Source organism: Heptranchias perlo, unplaced genomic scaffold (genome assembly GCF_035084215.1).
Source record: "Heptranchias perlo isolate sHepPer1 unplaced genomic scaffold, sHepPer1.hap1 HAP1_SCAFFOLD_199, whole genome shotgun sequence".
Taxonomy (NCBI): domain Eukaryota; kingdom Metazoa; phylum Chordata; class Chondrichthyes; order Hexanchiformes; family Hexanchidae; genus Heptranchias; species Heptranchias perlo.
The window spans coordinates 373807-391593 of NW_027139215.1; the positions used below are offsets into that span (position 1 = coordinate 373807).

The 17787-nt window shown below is 46.0% G+C and overlaps 1 protein-coding gene and 2 non-coding genes across 4 annotated transcripts in view; 2 read left to right on the top strand and 1 right to left on the bottom strand.

The window, feature by feature from the left end:
* Positions 1 to 992: 992 nt before the first annotated feature.
* LOC137309988 (zona pellucida sperm-binding protein 3-like) overlaps positions 993 to 17787 on the bottom strand; it is a 117653-nt gene continuing 100858 nt past the window's right edge. The window contains exons 1-9 of one of the 2 annotated variants that reach the window (XM_067977988.1): positions 3474 to 3831; positions 2465 to 2580; positions 2274 to 2377; positions 2013 to 2190; positions 1802 to 1928; positions 1642 to 1721; positions 1441 to 1562; positions 1233 to 1367; positions 993 to 1154 (exon numbers count right to left, since the gene is read on the bottom strand). In XM_067977988.1, the coding sequence (XP_067834089.1) occupies positions 1036 to 1154; positions 1233 to 1367; positions 1441 to 1562; positions 1642 to 1721; positions 1802 to 1928; positions 2013 to 2190; positions 2274 to 2377; positions 2465 to 2580; positions 3474 to 3659 (1167 nt within the window). In that variant the 5' untranslated portion in view covers positions 3660 to 3831 and the 3' untranslated portion in view covers positions 993 to 1035. Of the gene's footprint in view, positions 1155 to 1232; positions 1368 to 1440; positions 1563 to 1641; positions 1722 to 1801; positions 1929 to 2012; positions 2191 to 2273; positions 2378 to 2464; positions 2581 to 3473; positions 3832 to 17787 lie in introns of those variants that run through there. The other variant, XM_067977989.1, reaches the window with a different exon arrangement.
* On the top strand, positions 7417 to 7488 carry trnad-guc (transfer RNA aspartic acid (anticodon GUC)). The gene has a single exon. It is a non-coding gene; the product is annotated as a tRNA-Asp (tRNA).
* Positions 13660 to 13741, top strand: trnal-uag (transfer RNA leucine (anticodon UAG)). The gene has a single exon. It is a non-coding gene; the product is annotated as a tRNA-Leu (tRNA).

Below are 17787 nucleotides of genomic sequence, written 5' to 3' on the forward strand. Positions count from 1 at the left end.
AGACACTTCGACACGTAAAGAGTGGGAGAAGTTAAGAACACTCTGCCACAAATGGCAGTTGATGCTCGCTCAATTGTTAAATCTATTATCTCAGCTTAAAATTTTGTTAACCAAAAAAAGGTAAGGGATATGACTAAGGCAGGTATATGGAGTTATGTCACAGATCAACCATGATTTCATTGAATGGTGGACCAGGCTCGAGGGGCTAAATGGCCAACTCCTGTTCCGATGACCACCCTTCAAATACAGTGAATGACAAACAATGTAATTTGAAAATAGGACGAACTACTTACAAGACAATCCTGAGGGCCTGTCGTGAGGGGAAGCTGAGGATAAAGAAACTTCAATCTGTGCTCACAAGATGACAGGTGAAATTCAAATCCAACAGAGTTAAATCACAACCGCTGGGCTCCCCGACCCTCACACTCTCACTGTGCCTGCACCCAATGGGCACAACATTGCCCCCTGTGTACATTAACCATTACACTGAACATTTGAAATCTACCTGGAGCCCCACCCCCACTAAACAAGAATCTTTACACCAGGGGCAGAGATCTTCAATCTTGGAGGAGAGTTCCAAGTCCACTGACTTTCAATCCGATTGGTGTTTGGACAATTAGCTCCAAAAGGGGAAGTTTAACTGGAGTTTGGAGCCCGTGTGGGATTCGAGTGATCAATGGCCACGGGACACCAAGGGAATGATTGGGCCGTCAACCAGCCAGCACCAGTACCTCAGGCCAGTCCCACTGTCCCTTCAGAGTTCATTGACCTGCACAATGAGGGCCTGGCAAGCCTTCACCCATTGCTGCAGCCATCCCTGGACTGGGCCTGGATACACTATTACCAGCCATTCTGCCACTACTTACATGGACCCATTAAAACCCATTTCACTAACAGGAGGAACTGTGGAGGAGTGCGGAGTGTTACTAACAGAATTGAGCACTCGTTGCATGCTGATTGGAACCAGATAATGAAAAATGAGCAACCAGCCATTAGAAGATACAAGTAGTCACTGCTTTATTGGTCATTTGATAACTAGTTGAACTGGGTTTGCTCGTGTTTCCTGTACAGGAACAAGGCGATCAAAGAAGCAGAGATCAGAGAGACAGCGGTCACAGTCAGGGCCAAGATCAGGACCACCTCAGACTCCACACCTAAAAAGCAACAAGAAACCAATGGTTCGTGAAGGAAATACTGAGGGGAAAATGGAAACTAGCAGTCGGCCAACTCACCACCCGGAGACCTCTCCTGCATCCTTTGCTCAAGCTCATTAAGGGACTCAGTTGCCAGCTCTGTCACATCAGGATCCAGAATGACCAGGGGTCCAAGTGAGGCCTCACCCTCCCACTTCAATTCAGCATCACTCTCTGCAATATCAAACATTCCAGTTAGAGAGGGTAAAGGGTGACCTCCAACATGGAGAGAGGATCAATGTCCTACCAGGTCCAAATACAAGATCCCTCCTTCCTCTGGAATCAAGTCGGAATTCCCTCGTGGCACCGCAGTTACCCAGATGACAACAGGCACACACATCATTGGTCGATTCTTCCAATGGGGTCCAGCTAAACCAGAGAATCAGTTTATCAACCATGTTGTCAATCACCCTTTAATCAACACATCCCTGAGTGAGAGGGAACTTACATATTCTGGAAAGTACAAGCTTTGTTCATGGAATCTCTCCGATCCACTGCAGCAACTTTCAGGTGACAGGTGATGAAAATCTGAGGGACACATTCAATACAAGTTGTTATTTCGTGACCTCCTCCCAACATGGGCAACCCAATGTTTGGCTTCCTCTTACCAAGGAACGGTCATCTCCAAAGAAGCGGAACGCATCCAGGTCAAACTGGAGTTTGTCCAGCTCACGTTCACCTCTTGGCAACACAAAGGTTGAAAAGGAGTCCTCAGCTTTGCTGTCCAGGAGGCAACTGAAGAAAGATTAAAAAAGGACAAAGTGAATTAAGTGAACCTATTGAGACACAACGAGCTGGAGAAAGCAGAGAGCTCCTTACCCATGGGAGTCAATGATGTTGTATCTTGGGGTGGAATCCTTGTCTGGGCTCAATGTAGCTGCACAGCTGTCAATGTAGAGCTTCAAGGGCATGTGGTTGGTCATTGAAACAGAGGCCTCAATGTGAATGAGGTCACCCAGGTAGTAGACAGTCGAGGTGCGCTCTGTAAGCCAGTCATCTGAAGTACAAGGGTTGGAGACAGTGGGTGTAACTCCCAGTGGGAGACGACAGAAAAGCATTCCCCATCCACCCATCACATACCGTTCATAAGACGCAGTGAGAATGACAGAAGCCCTTCTCCAGACTTGGTCGAGCTGAATGGGATCCAGGTGGGCTTGATAGGGTCACTGCTCACATTGCCCTTCCTGGAAGGACAGGAGTGTAATTTCAGGACAACTTCAGAGAACTGCACCTGCTGTAGACATTATTTGCAATAGAGTAAAGATTCTTACCGAAAATAGTGGCACTCAATGGGAATGATTGCTCTATTAGTTCTCACAATGACAGATCCACGAGCATTTGGGGTGTGGTTCAGGTGGGTGGTGTAGACCAGGAAATCTCCAGCCATCTGAAAGACATCAGGTTAAGGAATGAAGAGCTGGTCTCATTGGACAAAAGCTATTTCTGGTCATTTTCCTGCCCTGTTAAGCAGCAGTTTGAGGGGTTTCAGCTGCTCCTCAATGACACATGATTGAAGCAGCTCCACCATTGGTTGAAGTTGCCTGGAGCAGCCTCTGTTACTCTGCTCAGTCCACCTTCTATTTCAGGGGACTTCAGGCCTGCAGTCAGAAACCCTGAAATGATTGGCACTGTCGGAATTGATGAGCATTCTTTCCATATAGAATAGAGCTTTCACCTTAAGGGGCTTCAAGTTAACCTTAATATGGAGCACAAAACATCACCACTTTTAAACCTCATCTCTGTCTGTGGAATCAAGGGGATTGGCAGGTGTAATAACCAAAGGTGGAGTTCCCCTTTAATTCATTGTATCCCAATTATTATTCCACTTGTTTCATCTTTCAAGAGAAGTCTCAACAGGAACTTCCACACTAAACATTGATTGACCACAAGTTGATGCAAGAGGCCTGAATATCCACGAGAAGGCACAGAAAAGATAAATCAATTGAGGCACAAAAGAACAGAGTGGTTTGGAGAAATATAGGTGAAGGTTCAATGTCAATAGAATTGAATCTCAGAGTTAGAGAGTAGCAATGACCCATTTAAGAAAGATGCAGTCCCTCAGTGACAAGTTGAAGTTCTTTTCAAATATAAAGCTAAGATTGACATGTCAATATAAAGAATTAGTTTCACACGGTGATATTTAACAGTGGGCAAGAATTTATACACAGATTTCATTCAGGGATCTCCTCAGTGGCTGGAGTTTCACCCGATGTTAATGAGTTCAAAGTGGGCAGTAATCTACACAGTGAAATTGGAGCAAGAGTTGAGGAATCACATTACCTGCAATCTGCTGCCACATTCATGGAGCCCATAGTCAAAGAGGACAGTGTGGTTCTGAGAGTAGATCCCAGTTGGCCGACAACCTGCTGTCCCCAGGGTCAGGTCAGTAGCTTTAATCAGATGCCTGGTTCCAAATAAATCCATGTCTACCCTCACCAGCAGGTTCTGCTCTCCACACTGCACCATCACAGTCTGCAGTGGGGACAGACTTCTCCCCTCAGACACACTGAAATGGGAACCAAAGGGAGGGACATGAGGAGGGACTCTCTGGCCTCTAAACTGTTCCCAAATATCAGAGCAACAAACCACTCCAACTAACACCAGCACCAGGAACAAACCTCTCACTACAAAATCCCCCATGATACCAAACAACTGAACTATCACTTTACCCACCAACCAGCACCTTTTATACACTGCAGTCACCTGACTCCAATTCAATGAGTCGCTGTTGTGATACGATTGGATGTCTTTCAGAAAAAAACTCAATATCTTTCTGATCCTCCTTTCATTCAATCACTTCCATTGTCCTATTTCATAAGTTTCTTTAGAAAAAAAGAAAAAAAGAAAAGAAAAAAGACGGAGGGAGAGAGCGGTGCAACTGAGTACAGAGATACAGAGAGACACCAGCAGAGGGAGGTAGAGAGCGGTGTAACTGGGTACAGAGATACAGAGAGACACCAGCAGAGGGAGGTAGAGAGCGGTGTAACTGGGTACAGAGATGCAGAGAGACACCAGCAGAGTGTCCAGGAAACCAACCTTTTATCTGAAATCTGAGGCGAGATCTAAACTGCACAGTGTAGAGGAAGCATTACTGTGTATCTAACGCGTGTTGTACCTGCCGTGTGAGTGTTTGATTTGACAGTGTAGAGGGAGCTACATCTGCATATAACCCGTGCTGTACCTTCCCTGGGAGTGTTTGATGTCACAGTGTGGAGGGAGCTTTGCTCCCGATCTGACCTGTAACTGCCCTTCTGCAACTGGAAAGTTTCTCCTTCTTTACTCTTTGAAAACCCTTCACAATTTTGAACACCTCTATCAAATCTCCCCTTTATGTTCTCTGCTCGAAGGAGAACATCCCCAGTTTATCCAGTCTCTCCACAGAACTGAAGTCCCTCATTCCTGGCACCATTCTAGTAAATCTCCTCTGCATCTTCTCTAAGGCCTTGACATCCTTCCTAATGTTTGGTGCCCAGAATTGAACACAATACTCCAGCTGAGGCCTAACCAGTGTTTTATCAAGATTTTGTATCAATTCCTTAATTGCCTCAATTAATAAAGCCAAGGGCCCCACTTGATTTTTTTAACAGCCTTCTCAATTTGTCCTGCCACCTTCAAAGATTTGTGTAACTACACCCCCAGGTCTCTCTATTCGTCCACTCCATTTAAAATTGTTCCATTTAGTTTACATTACATCTCCTCATTCTTCCTACCAAAATGTATCGCTTCACAATTCTCTGTATTAAATTTCATCTGCCATGTTTCTACCCATTTCACCAGTCTGTCCATGTCCTCCTGAAGTCTGTTACTATCCTCAACATTGTTTATTACATTTCTGAGTTTCCTGTCATCTGCAAACTTTGAAATTATACCCTGTACACCCAAGTCCCGGTCATTAATATATATCAAAACGAGCAGTGGTCCTAATACCGAGCCCTGGGGGACACCACTGTATACTTGCCTCCAGTCTGAAAAACAACCGTTCACCACTACTCTCTGTTTACTGCTCCTTAGCCAATTTTGTATCCACGCTGCCATTGTCCCTTTAATCCCATGGGCTTCAATTTTGCTGACAAGTCTATTATGTGATACTTTATCCTCCCTTAATCTCTCCCTGCATAGAAACTCCCCGACCCATATTCATGGCCACCCCCTCGACCTTGCCATCTCACGTGGCCTCTCTACTCCCATCGTCTCAATCATGGATAAGGCCATCTCCGATCACTTCCTTGTAACCCTCTCCACCCATATGGAATCATAGAATCATAGCAAGGTTACAGCACGGAAGGAGGCCATTCGGCCCATCGAGTGATTACCGGCTCTATGGAAGATCAATCCATGCAGTCCCACTCCGCCAATGCACATCACAGAATGAACTCAGGAATCCCACCCCACTTTCTATGGGTCGGGGAGTTTCTATGCAGGGAGAGATTACGGGAGGATAAAGTATCACATAATAGACTTGTCAGCAAAACAGGCTGCGGTTATGGTGCAGACTGGGATCCAGGGCTGAGGCTGTGGTCATCAGTTAGTCTGGGAGTGGCACAATCTGGTTCATGACTCGCCCGGTGTGAGAGTAACACCAGGGAGTCAGGCTGGTGTTTCGAAGGGTGTGGGTTCCAGCTCCCAGTGTTTCCAGAATGTTCTGTGTGTGTTTCACTGAGACTCGGGCTTTACAGTAAATATTAAAAGGATTGTAGACAAATACTTGGCCATGAGCTGCTGAGTGACCTGTCGGGAGATTGTTGCTTGCTTCCCTTCAGCTTGTGGGACTGTGTTTTTGGTGCACTGTCCCTTTAAGAGCTGTGGTCTGCCTCATTTCTCAGTGTGATTGTGGGACTGACACAGAAGCGAGGGAGGAAGCAGCAGCCATAGCTCGGACTGCAGGCAAATTGGGAGGCTGGGATTAAAAGGCTGTTATTCCTACACCGGGAGTTGAACCCACGCCACCTGCAGGAAAACCAGGAATCCTAACCACCAGACCACATGGGAATGGAAGGAGGAATCAACAGGAAGGGCACTGAGACAACACCCAGAAGGTTAAGGCGCGATTTAATGTAGGTGTTCACAATTATGAAAGGTTTTGACAGACGAAATAAGGAGAAACTGTTTCCAGTGATGGGAGGGTTAATAACCAGAGGACACAGATTAAAAATAAATGGGAAAAAAAGCCACGGGCGGGAGGAATGAGGAGAGATTTTTTTACGCAGCGAGTTTTTATGATCGGGAATGCACTGCCTGAAAGGGAGGTGGAAGCAGGTTCAATAGTAACTTTCGAAAGGGAATTGGATAAATACTTGACCGGAAAAAATTCACAGGGCTGTGGGGAAAGAGCCGGGGAGTGGGACTAACCCACTTCCTTCTGTGTTAATCCCTGGAAAAAACTCTCCCCCCAAGTCACTTACAACGGCACTTTCAAATTCCCAACTGTCTATTCTTTGGCCATTCATCGCCAGATCTGGCTGAACCACATAAAGCACTATCGGGTCCTGTCTCCTCTGACAAAACTGCTCACTATTCCAGGATCATCCTGGAATGTAAAGATAACCCCCGGATTCTCTTCACTACAAACCATCTTCTTAAGCCCCTCTGCCATCCCCTGTCCACCCTCACCTCCAACAACAAGTGCGAGGAGCTCATGGACTTCTTTGTCACTAAGATTGAGACCATCCATTCAACTGCCTCTGCCGTTCCCCTCCCTTCCCCTAGCCCACCAAGTTTCTCTCCTATCTCCCCTCATGCCCTCTCTGAGCTCATCTTGACCATGAGACCCACCTCCTGCTCCCTCGACCCTATTCCCTCCAAACTTCTGAATACACAACCTCCTTTCCTGGCCCCATGTTTGCTGACATTGTTAACGGTCCCCTCTCCTCAGGTACTGCCCCCTCCTCATCAAATCTGCCGTCATCACCCTCCTTCTCAAAAGACACACCCTTGACCCTCTGTCCTTTCAAAAGACCGCCCCATCTCCCACCTCCCTTTCCTCTCCAAAGTCCTTCAATGCCTCCTAAATCCGTGTCCATCTTTCCCACAACACCATGTTTGAATCCCTCCAATCAGGCTTCCACTCCTGCCACAGTACTGAAACGACCCTTGTCAAATTCACAAATTACATCCTCTGTGACTGTGTCGAGGGAGATTTCATCTTGATCGAACCCTTGATCGAACCAGATTCACTGAAATGTGAAGCATCTGTGGTGAATGTACGGTAAAAGCCTGCACCACTTCCTCGTTAGTATAGTGGTGAGTATCCCCGCCTGTCACGCGGGAGACCGGGGTTCAATTCCCCGACGAGGAGTTTATTGCTGCTTTCGAAGCTTCACTTTCATTTGTCTGCAATATTGGATGTTGAAAATACAATGAAAAACTGACTCGGCCTTTCCCACTTCTCCAATTTGATTTCACAGCGATTTTAAAAATCTGCTCTCTGCCTCACGCTTCAGCTCGATGTGAGAACCACAATAATGGGCAAGAAATAAAACGCAGAATCGCGCTGTCACCAGCCCGAAACAGAGAGAGACAGGTCTCGGAACAGGCGCAGACATGAAAGATCTTACATACAGCAATGAAAAGGATGCATGTTTCAGTGAATCTATTTTAACTACTTCTTTGATGACAATTTGTTTAACTTTCCACATGCCACTGTTGAAGGAAGACTTACTTTCCATCTCTTTGTTAGTCAAGGTCCAGAGGAAAATGATGTGGTGAGCAGGGAAAAAGTGACAGAAAGACACTCAGAAACCCGTATAACAAGTGAGACAGACATAGTCATATTCAAACACACACATTCCTAGCTACATAAACACTCACACACAGACATATACACACAAACAGAGTGAATTAAAATTCCACGGCTTTGAACACCTCGAGTTTTATGCTCATTTTAATTGATCTGCAAGATTTCACGAAATCTACGACAGAAATAGAACAAAAATCATCCAAATTATCCATATTCTGTCTCTCAGTATTTCTGAGTCAATCCATGTGTATGTGTGTCTGTTTCTGTGTGTGTGTCTGTCTGTCTGTGTATGTGCCTCATATTTTCTATATTTTCCTGAGAAGATCTCTGTCTCTTTCTGTCTCACTCTCTCCCGCGTTACCCACATCATGATCCAACATGTGATGCAAAAGTGGTCGGTAATTTTTCTTTCAACAGTGGTCCGTGGAAAGTTAAACAAACTGTCATCAAATGAACAGTTCAAACAGATTCACTGAAACGTGAAGCATCTGTGGTGAACGTACATCCCCTTCCGGCTCCAGTTCCTCGTTAGTATCATGGTGAGTATCAGTGTCTCTCACCCTGGAGACTGGGGTCAATTCCCCGACGGGAAGGTCTGCCTTTAGAAGCTTCATTTTCATTTATCTGCAACATCGGATGAGGAAAATACAGTGAAAAACTGACTCGGACTTTTCCACTTTCCATGATTTAATTTCACTGATATTCCAGCAATTTTAAAATCTGTTCTCTGCCTCACTCTTCACCTCGATGTCAGAACCACAATAATGAGGAAGAAATAAAACGCAGAATCGCTGTGAACAGACCCGGGCTAATTCACCAGCCCAAAACAGAGAGAGACAGAAAACTGCTCATTATTCCAGGATCATCCTGGACTGTAAAGATATCCCCGGTATCTCTTCTCGAGACAAAACGACTTATTGGACCCCCCCCCCCTGCCTCCTCCACCCTGCCTCCTCCACCCTCACCACAAAAATTGCGAGGAGCTCATGGACTATTCTGTCACTAAGATTGAGACCATCTGTTCAGCTTCCGCTCCAGTGGAAAACTCTCCAGTTTCTGGAGTCATACCGAGCACAAAAGTACCCGCGACATCGACCACCGAGAAGGAAAAGGGCAGCAGGTGCACGGGAACAACACCACCTGCACATCCCTTTCAATTCACACACCATCCTGACTTGGAAGTACATCGCCGCTGCGTCAAAATCCTGGAACTCCCCATCTGACAGCACTGTGGGTGAACCTTCACCACACAGACTGCAGCGGTTGAAGAAGGAGGCTCACCACCACCTTCTCAAGGGCAATTAGGGATGAGCAATACCTGCTGGCCTTGCCAGCAATGCCCACATCCCATGAAAGAATTTTAAAAATCGTCCAAATTACCTATGGTCTGTCTCTCCGTATGTCGAAGTCACTGTATGTTCATATGTATGCGTGTGTGTCTGTTTCTTTGTGTAGGTGTGTCTTTCTGTGTGTATGTATCTGTCTGTCGATGCATGCGTGTGTCTGTGTGTGTCTCACATTTTCCATGTTTTCCTGAATGCATCTGTTTCTCCTTCTTTCTCTCCCACTCTCTCCCGCGCTCCCCACATAATTTTACTCTGGACATAATCGAACAAAGAGAAGATCTTCCGAGTCTGCTTTCTCATCTGCGCCTGTTCCGAGACCTGTCCCTCTCTGTATCTCCATCTTTCAACAGTGGCCCGTGGAAAATTAAACAAACTGTCATCAAATAGTAGTTCAAAAAGAGTCAGTAAAACATGAAGCATCTGTGGTGAATGTACGGTCATAACCAGCAGCAATTCCTCATTAGTATAGTGGTGAGTATCCCCGCCTGTCACGCGGGAGACCGGGGTTCAATTCCCCACCGAGGAGATTATTGCTGCTTTAGGAGTTTCACTTTAATTTATGTTGGATGTTGAAAAGACAATGAAAAACTAACTCGGCCTTTCCCACTTCCACAATTTGATTCCACAGTGATTTTAAAATCTGCTCTCTGCCTCGGCTCGATGTCAGAAGCACAATGATCGACAAAAAATAAAATGCAGAATCGCACTGTGGACAGACCGGGTCTGAGTCACCAGCCCGAGAGAGAGAGACAGACAGAAAGAAAAAGGACGGAGACACAGAGAGAGACAGGTCTCGGAACAGGCGCAGATGAGAAAACCGACTCGGAAGATCTCACATACAGCAATGAAAAGGATGCATGTTTCAGTGAATCGATTTTAACGACTTCTTTGATGACAGTTTGTTTAACTTTCCACATGCCACTGTTGAAAGAAGACTTATTTTCTATCTCTTTGTTAGTCAAGGTCCAGAGAAAAATTATGTGGGGAACAGGGAAAAAGTGACAGAAAGAAAGAAAGAGAGAGACACTCAGAAACGGGTAGAAAAAGTGAGACACACGCAGACATATTCACACATACACAAACACACACATTCATAGATACATACACACTCACACACACCGCATGTACACACAAACACACACCCACCAATAACCTGAAGGTAACACAGGACTACTTGCCAAACAGCAGAAGCAGCATGCTGCAGACAGAGCTAAGCGATCCCATAACCAACGGATCTTCTGCAGTCCTGCCACACCCAGTTGTGAATGGTGGTGGTCAATTAAACAACTAAGGGGAGGAGGCTCTGTGAACATCCCCATCCTCAATGATGGTAAAGCCCAGCACGTGAGTGCAAAAGACAAGGCTGAACTGTGAGCAACCATCTTCAGCCAGAAGTGCCGAGTGGATGATCCATCTCGGCCTCCTCCCGATATCCCCACCATCACAGAAGCCAGTCTTAGATCGAGGTGAAGAGTGACGCGGATAGCAGATTTTAAAACCGCTGGAATATCAGTTCAATTAAATTGAGGAAAGTGGGAATCTCCGAGTCAGTTTTACACTGCATTTTCCACATCCAATATTGCAGATAAAAACTTTGACAGGCGGCGAAAATTTAACCTCTTCGTCGGGGAATTGAACCCCGGTCTCGGGCGTGACAGGCGGGGACACTCACCACTATACTAACGAGGAATTACTGCATTGATGCTACACTCACCCCAGATGGTGTTAAAAATGTCAGTGAATTTCTTCAACGATTTATTTGATGACAGTTTGTTTAATTTTCCACGGGCCACTGTTGAGAGAACCTTTTACATTTCCTTCTCTTTGTTAGACAACGAACAACTGACTCTGTCTTTCTTTCGTTCTTTCTCTCTCTTATCGTGGTGAGCATTTATAAGACGCCAACTTTTAATTTTATGTCTTCGCCGAGCTTCTTCCTAAAAAAAACTACAGAGAAAAATAAACAGCTGATTGTCGCTTTCAGAATATTATTGAACAGAGACTGTTTGGGGACTGGATGCAGAGCGATTGTGATTTTAACTTACTCGTGGTTAAGGTGACAGATTAAAATTTCATTCATTTCCCTCGCACAGGTTCGAATCTGAGAGACTTCAGATCCCGTCATTTATCAACGTGTTCATCTCTGCGTTTCAAAATTCAACAAGTTTCTTGTGGAATTAATAATTCTGAAGTGAATTAAAATTCCACAGCATTGAACACCTCGAGTTTTATGCTCATTGATCTGTGAGATTTCACGAAATCTACGACAGAAATAGAACAAAAATCATCCAAATTATCCATGTTCTGTCTCTCCATATTTCTGAGTCACTCCATGTGTATGCGTGTCTGTGTCTATCTGTCTGTGTATGTGCCTCATGTTTTCTATGTTTTCTTGAGTCGGTCTTTCTCTGTCTCACTCTGTCCCGCGCTCCCCACATCATGATCCAACATGAGACGGAAAAGTGGTCGGTAAATCTTCTTTCAACAGTGGTCCGTGGAAAGTTAAACAAACTGTCATCAAAAGAATATCTCAAACAGATTTACTGAAACGTGAAGCATCTGTGGTGAACGTACATCCCCTTCCGGCACCAGTTCCTCGTTGGTATCATGGTGAGTATCAGTGTCTGTCACCCTGGAGACTGGGGTCAATTCCCCGACGGGAAGGTCTGCCTTTAGAAGCTTCACTTTCATTTATCAGCAATATTGGATGAAGAAAATACGGTGAAAAACTGACTCGGACTTTTTCACTTTCTACGATTTAATTTCACTGATCTCCGAGCAGATTTTAAAATCCTCACCTCGATGTCAGAACCACAATAATGAGGAAGAAATAAAACGCAGAATCGCGTTGTGAACAGACCCGGGCTAATTCACCAGCCCTGAACAGAGAGAGACAGAAAACTGCTCACTATTCCAGGATTATCCAGGAAACCAAAGATACCCCCGGTATCTCTTCTCGACCACAAACCGACTTCTTGCACCCCCTGCCTCCTCCACCCTCACCACAAAAATTGCGAGGAGCTCCTGGACTATTTTGTCACAAAGATTGAGACCACCGTTCAGCTGCCGCTCCAGTGGAAAACTCTCCAGTGGCTGGAGTCAGACGGAGCACAAAAGAAGATGGTAGTGGTTGTTGGAGGCCAATCATCTCAGCCCCAGGACATTGCTGCAGGAGTTCCTCAGGGCAGTGTCTTTGGCCCAACCATCTTCAGCTGTTTCATCAATGACCTTTCCCCCATCATAAGGTCAGAAATGGCGATGTTTGCTGATGATTGCGCAGTGTTCAGTTCCATTCGCAAACCCACAGATAAGAAGCAGTCCGTGCCCACATGCAGCAAGACCTGGACAATATCCAGGCTTGGGCTCATAAGTAGCAAGTAACATTCATGCCAGACAATTGCCAGGCAATGACAATCTCCAACAAGAGAGAGTCTGACCACCTCCCCTTGACATTCAACGGCACTACCATCGCCGAATCCCCCACCATCAACATCCTGGGTGTCTCCATTGACCAGAAACTTAACTGGACCAGCCATATAAATACTGCGGCTACACGAGTAGGCCAGAAGCTGGGTATTCTGTGGTGAGTGACCCACCTCCGGACTCCCAAAAGCCTTTCCACCATCGACAAGGCACAAGTCAGGAGTGTGATGAAATACTCTCCACTTGCCTGGATGAGTGCAGCTCCAACAACACTCAAGAAGCTCGACACCATCCAGGACAAAGTAGCCTACTTGATTGGCACCCCATCCACCACCCTAAACATTCACTCCCTTCACCACCGGCGCACTGTGGCTGCAGTGTGTACCATCCACAGGATGCACTGCAGCAACTCGCCAAGGCTTCTTCGACAGCACCTCCCAAACCCACGACCTCTAACATATAGAAGGACAAGGGCAGCAGGCACATGGGAATAACACCACCTGCACGTTCCCCTCCAAGTCACACACCATCCCAACTTGGAAATATATCACCGTTCCTTCATCGTCGCTGGGTCAAAATCCTGGAACTCCCTACCTAACAGCACTGTGGGAGAACCTTCACCACATGGACTGCAACGGTTCAAGAAGGCGGCTCACCACCACCTTCTCGAGGGCAATTCGGGATGGGCAATAAATGGTGGCCTCGCCAGCGACGCCCACATCCCATGAACGATTAAAAAAAGGCAATAATGGCGCGGCTGGGATACAAAGCCATGCTGGCAAAGCTCAATGGATTAGTAGTCCATCACCTCAACCACTCAGCCACCTGGTCGCAAGAACAGTGCAAAGAAAGCCCTTTTATTTGATTCTTTCAAGGCAAAAATCTTGGACTCAAAGGTCAGAGTCGGAAAGCCGCTTTTCAATCACCAGTTCCGAGATTCTGAACAACACCATTGTGAAGCGGTAGCGTGGCCGAGCGGTCAAAGCCGCTGGATTTAGGCTCCAGTCTCTGCGAGGGCGTGGGTTCGAATCCCACCGCTGCTGTTAATTATTTTAGCCTCATCACCAAAATCTTTCTTTTCTCAGCAGTGTCATGCGTGCCATTAATGTTGTTGGGGCACAACTACCACACCTCATGTGCTGCGTCGTGATCGTTTTGTGGTTCATACTCTGCGTTGTGGTCGCAGTAACATCGGAGCGAATCTGAGTCTCCACAGAGTTTCATTTACCGATTTTTTCCTTTGCCACATATGCTGAGAGGATGCAGCAAGAAATCAATCTTTAGAACATGAAAGAAAAATGTTTTGGTGAAACCTTTCAATTCCGTCAAATCCCACCTCTGTCACATGCCTGTACTTGATGTTCCACAGTTCAAACCCGCCTCTTCTCCCAGCTTTTTCTTCCTTCCACAGTCAATCGGCCGCCTTTCCTTTCCTCCTTCCATTTCATGGACACTTTCCTGCGGCATTACCGACTCTAACATTTACGATCACGATCTCACTCCTTTAAGTTTGTTCTGCTCCGACCGCTGTTTCTATTGGGCACATGTCCCATTCACACCAATGTTCATTTGTGCCTTGAAATCAGTCGACACATTTCGATCTGCGTGACCGCTCGACAGACAAACACGACGAAAGCAGGGCTGGTCTCTGGAAAGACAGCCGCCCGATTGTTCACGAAATTTACTTGGGGAATCTTGTGATCCAGGGGATGGTAACTGAAGAACTGGTTTTTGTTTTGATGCTTGTTGGCTCTTTTCTCTCAGCAGTTGATGTGCGTGAGTGACGGGCAGCGCTACAGAGCTGCGAATGGCGGTTGAAAGGTTCACATTTGGCAAGTTGGGGCGGTGCAGTAAGATCGGAAGTGTTCCGCCTTGATCTTAATAGTTCTGTTGAAACGTGCGATTGAATCGAGTATAGGATAAATGTAAAGAGCGCCTGTAGGGAAAAAGGAGCGATTGCAGGCCATGAGCGGAAGGTCTTTCAAATTCTCGTGGTGCAGGACGCTGTGTGCGGAAACGGCAGATTTTAAAGCGCGTGTGTAGGAAAGTAAAGTGCGATCTTGTGTGTGAGAAGAGCACAAGAAAGTTGTGCTTGAAGCTGCGCCCTTGAGGCAAGTTGCAGGTTGTCAGGAAAACTGCGATAGTGAAAGCACAAAAATAAACCCAGAAACTGCTGGCCACACTCAGCAGGTCAGGTGGTATCTGTGGAGAGATACTCAAGTATTTATCCAATTCTCCTTTTAAAGTTACGATTGAATCGAGCTCCACCATCCTTTAAGGCAGTGCGTTCCAGATCATAACAATTTGCTGTGTAAAAAAACCTGCTTATTTTCCTCTAGTTCTTTTGCCAATTATCTTAAATCTGCGTCCGTTGGTTGCCGACCCTCCCGCCAGTGGGTGAAGTTTCTCCTTATTTACTCGATCAAAACCCCTCTTAATTTTGAACACGTGGATTACTTCTACCCTTAACCTTCATTGCTCGAAGCAGAACAATCCCAGGTTCTCGAGTCTCTCCACACAACTAAACCCCACCCCTGGTATAATTCTGGTAAATCTCCTCTCCATCCTCTCCAAGACCTTGACCTCCTTAATAAATTATAGTGCCCAGAATTGGACACAATACTTCAGATGAGGCCTGAACAGTGATTTATAAACGTTTAACATAACTTCCTTGCTTTTGTGCTCTATTTCTCTTTTATTAAGCCAAGGAACCGGATGCTGTTTTAACGGTTTCACCAACTTGTGCTGCCACAGTCAAAGATGTTGATGAAAATGATCAGCAACACATTGAGTGAGATCAGATGACAGAGCACAGGCCGGGAGGGCGGAGAGAGAGAGAGACACGGGTTGTGATCTGTAACTTTTTATAAACACTTCAGTTTATTGCACTCCGTGTCCAACACCGTGCGATCTCCCCTGGTGTGTCAGCTTTCTGTGTTTATACAGAGTGTAATGTATTGAATTGTCTCTTGGATCACACGGGGTGGTAGACGGGGGTCTGTGTGCGGAGGGTTCGGGGGGTGAGCTCTGATTCCCGCCCTCTTCTGGATTGAAAGGAGAAAAGAATGAATGAGAGAGAGAAGCGATGTGGGAGAAGGGGTGATGAAAGAATTTGTCCATGAACCTGATTAAAGTGGCCCAAAAACAAGATAATATTAAGATATCATCAGCAGAACATTAATACAAGCTGTAAAACAAAAGAAAAATACTGCAGATGCTGGAAATCTGAAGTAAAAACAGAAAATGCTGGAAATACTCAGCAGGTCAGGCAGCATCTGTGGAGAGAGTTCTAATGAAAGGTCATCGACCTGAAAGGATGTTTCTCTCTCCACAGATGCTGCCTGACCTGCTGAGTGTTTCCCGCATTTTCTGTTTTCATTATTAATATAACCTGAGCTCTGTCGAGCGTTTGTTGTTCGATTCACTGATAAAGCTGGGAATTGAGGGGAAGCTGGTTCATGGCGAACCCCAGCTCTGAATCCCCCCGGCAGAGAGTTCAAGGAATGTTTCATATAAATGAGATTCAACGACAGGATCAGAAAATCTCTCCTTGATGGTCGGTCTCATTCTCCCGAAGTGAGGAATGAGCGGGAGGGGCAATTCCACCCGGGGTTAGATTTTATTCCAAGAGGATGACGCAAAAGTACTGCTTACAGTGGGGCCGAAATAGTTCAGTTGGGAGAGCGTTAGACTGAAGATCTAAAGGTCCCGGGTTTCGGCAGTTTTGGGTGACTTTGTTTCTTCTTCTTTGGGCCGATTCTCAAACATTTATTTGCACTGACATTTTTACCCGACACTGAACGGTTGGGGATGGAATAGAGAGACATCAAGGATGTCTGTATTTAGCTTTTATTTCTTTATTTCCTTCTGCCTTTCTCTCTGGTTTTTGTCTCTCTCGGTGCCCGATGAACATTTGATTTGATGCATTTGTCCGAAACTGATGCCTTTTCCACATCTCAGGGCGGTCAGACACGCTCTGTCTGTCTGTTACTGCTTGTGACCATTAACGGGAACAGGCCGCGAGTTAAACATTTATCAGCAAACCGCCAGAGAGATAACACAGCGGGAATAAAACACATTGCCTCACATTGTTAGACACCGAGTGACACAGATTGTAATGTGTGTCAGAAAACAGACCCGGAAAACAGAGTCCGAGAAAGGAAAGAAATAGAGAGATAGAAAAGAGTCATAAAAAGAAAGAAAACCCTTTCTCCACCCCAACAACAACAATAACTTGCATTTATATCGCGCCTTTAACGGAGTAAAACGTCCCAAGGCGCTTCACAGGAGCGATTATCAAACAAAATGTGACACGGAGCCAAATAAGGAGATATTGGGACAGGTGAGGTACGTTTTAAGTGTCTTAAGGGAGGAGAGAGAGGTCGAGAGGCGGGGAGGTTTAGGGAGGGAAATCCAGAGCTTTGGGCCCAGTCGGTTGAAGGCACGGCCGCCAATGGTGGAGCGATGAAAATCGTGGATGCGCAAGAGGCCTGAATTGGAGGAGCTCAGAGATCCCGGAGGGTTGTAGGGGTGGAGGAGGTTACAGGGATAGGGAGGGGCGAGGTCATGGAGGGATTTGAACACGAGGATGAGAATTTTAAATTTGAGATGTTGGTGGACTGGGAGCCAATGTAGGTCAGCGAGCAGAGGTGTTCTCCTCCTGAACGGTGGTTTGAATGTTTGGGGGGCGGGGCTGTGATAAATATCTCGATTTAATATAATGATCCCACTTTTCAACTACCCCGAATTATTACAATGCTGACCTGGAACAATCTTGAACATACCGCAAAACAAGACATTAAGATCAATGGTCACTTTAGCAAGGAGTTTAAAAGATTCTTCTGAGAAGGAGAAGGCTCAAGAAACGGACTGTGACCATTTCATGATGGCCGATTTATTTGTGTCCAGGGAGAGGGATGAGACACATGAAATGTTTCACACATTTCAAATCTCCGCGGTCAGACTGCCGATTGTTTATTGATCAGGAAGATGGCTGGTAATAATCTGAGACCCAGTGAAGAGGTGAGAACAGAGCAGCAGGGAATGATCCCAGAACAATAGGAGCCAGCAGCTCACCGTCTGGTCCCTG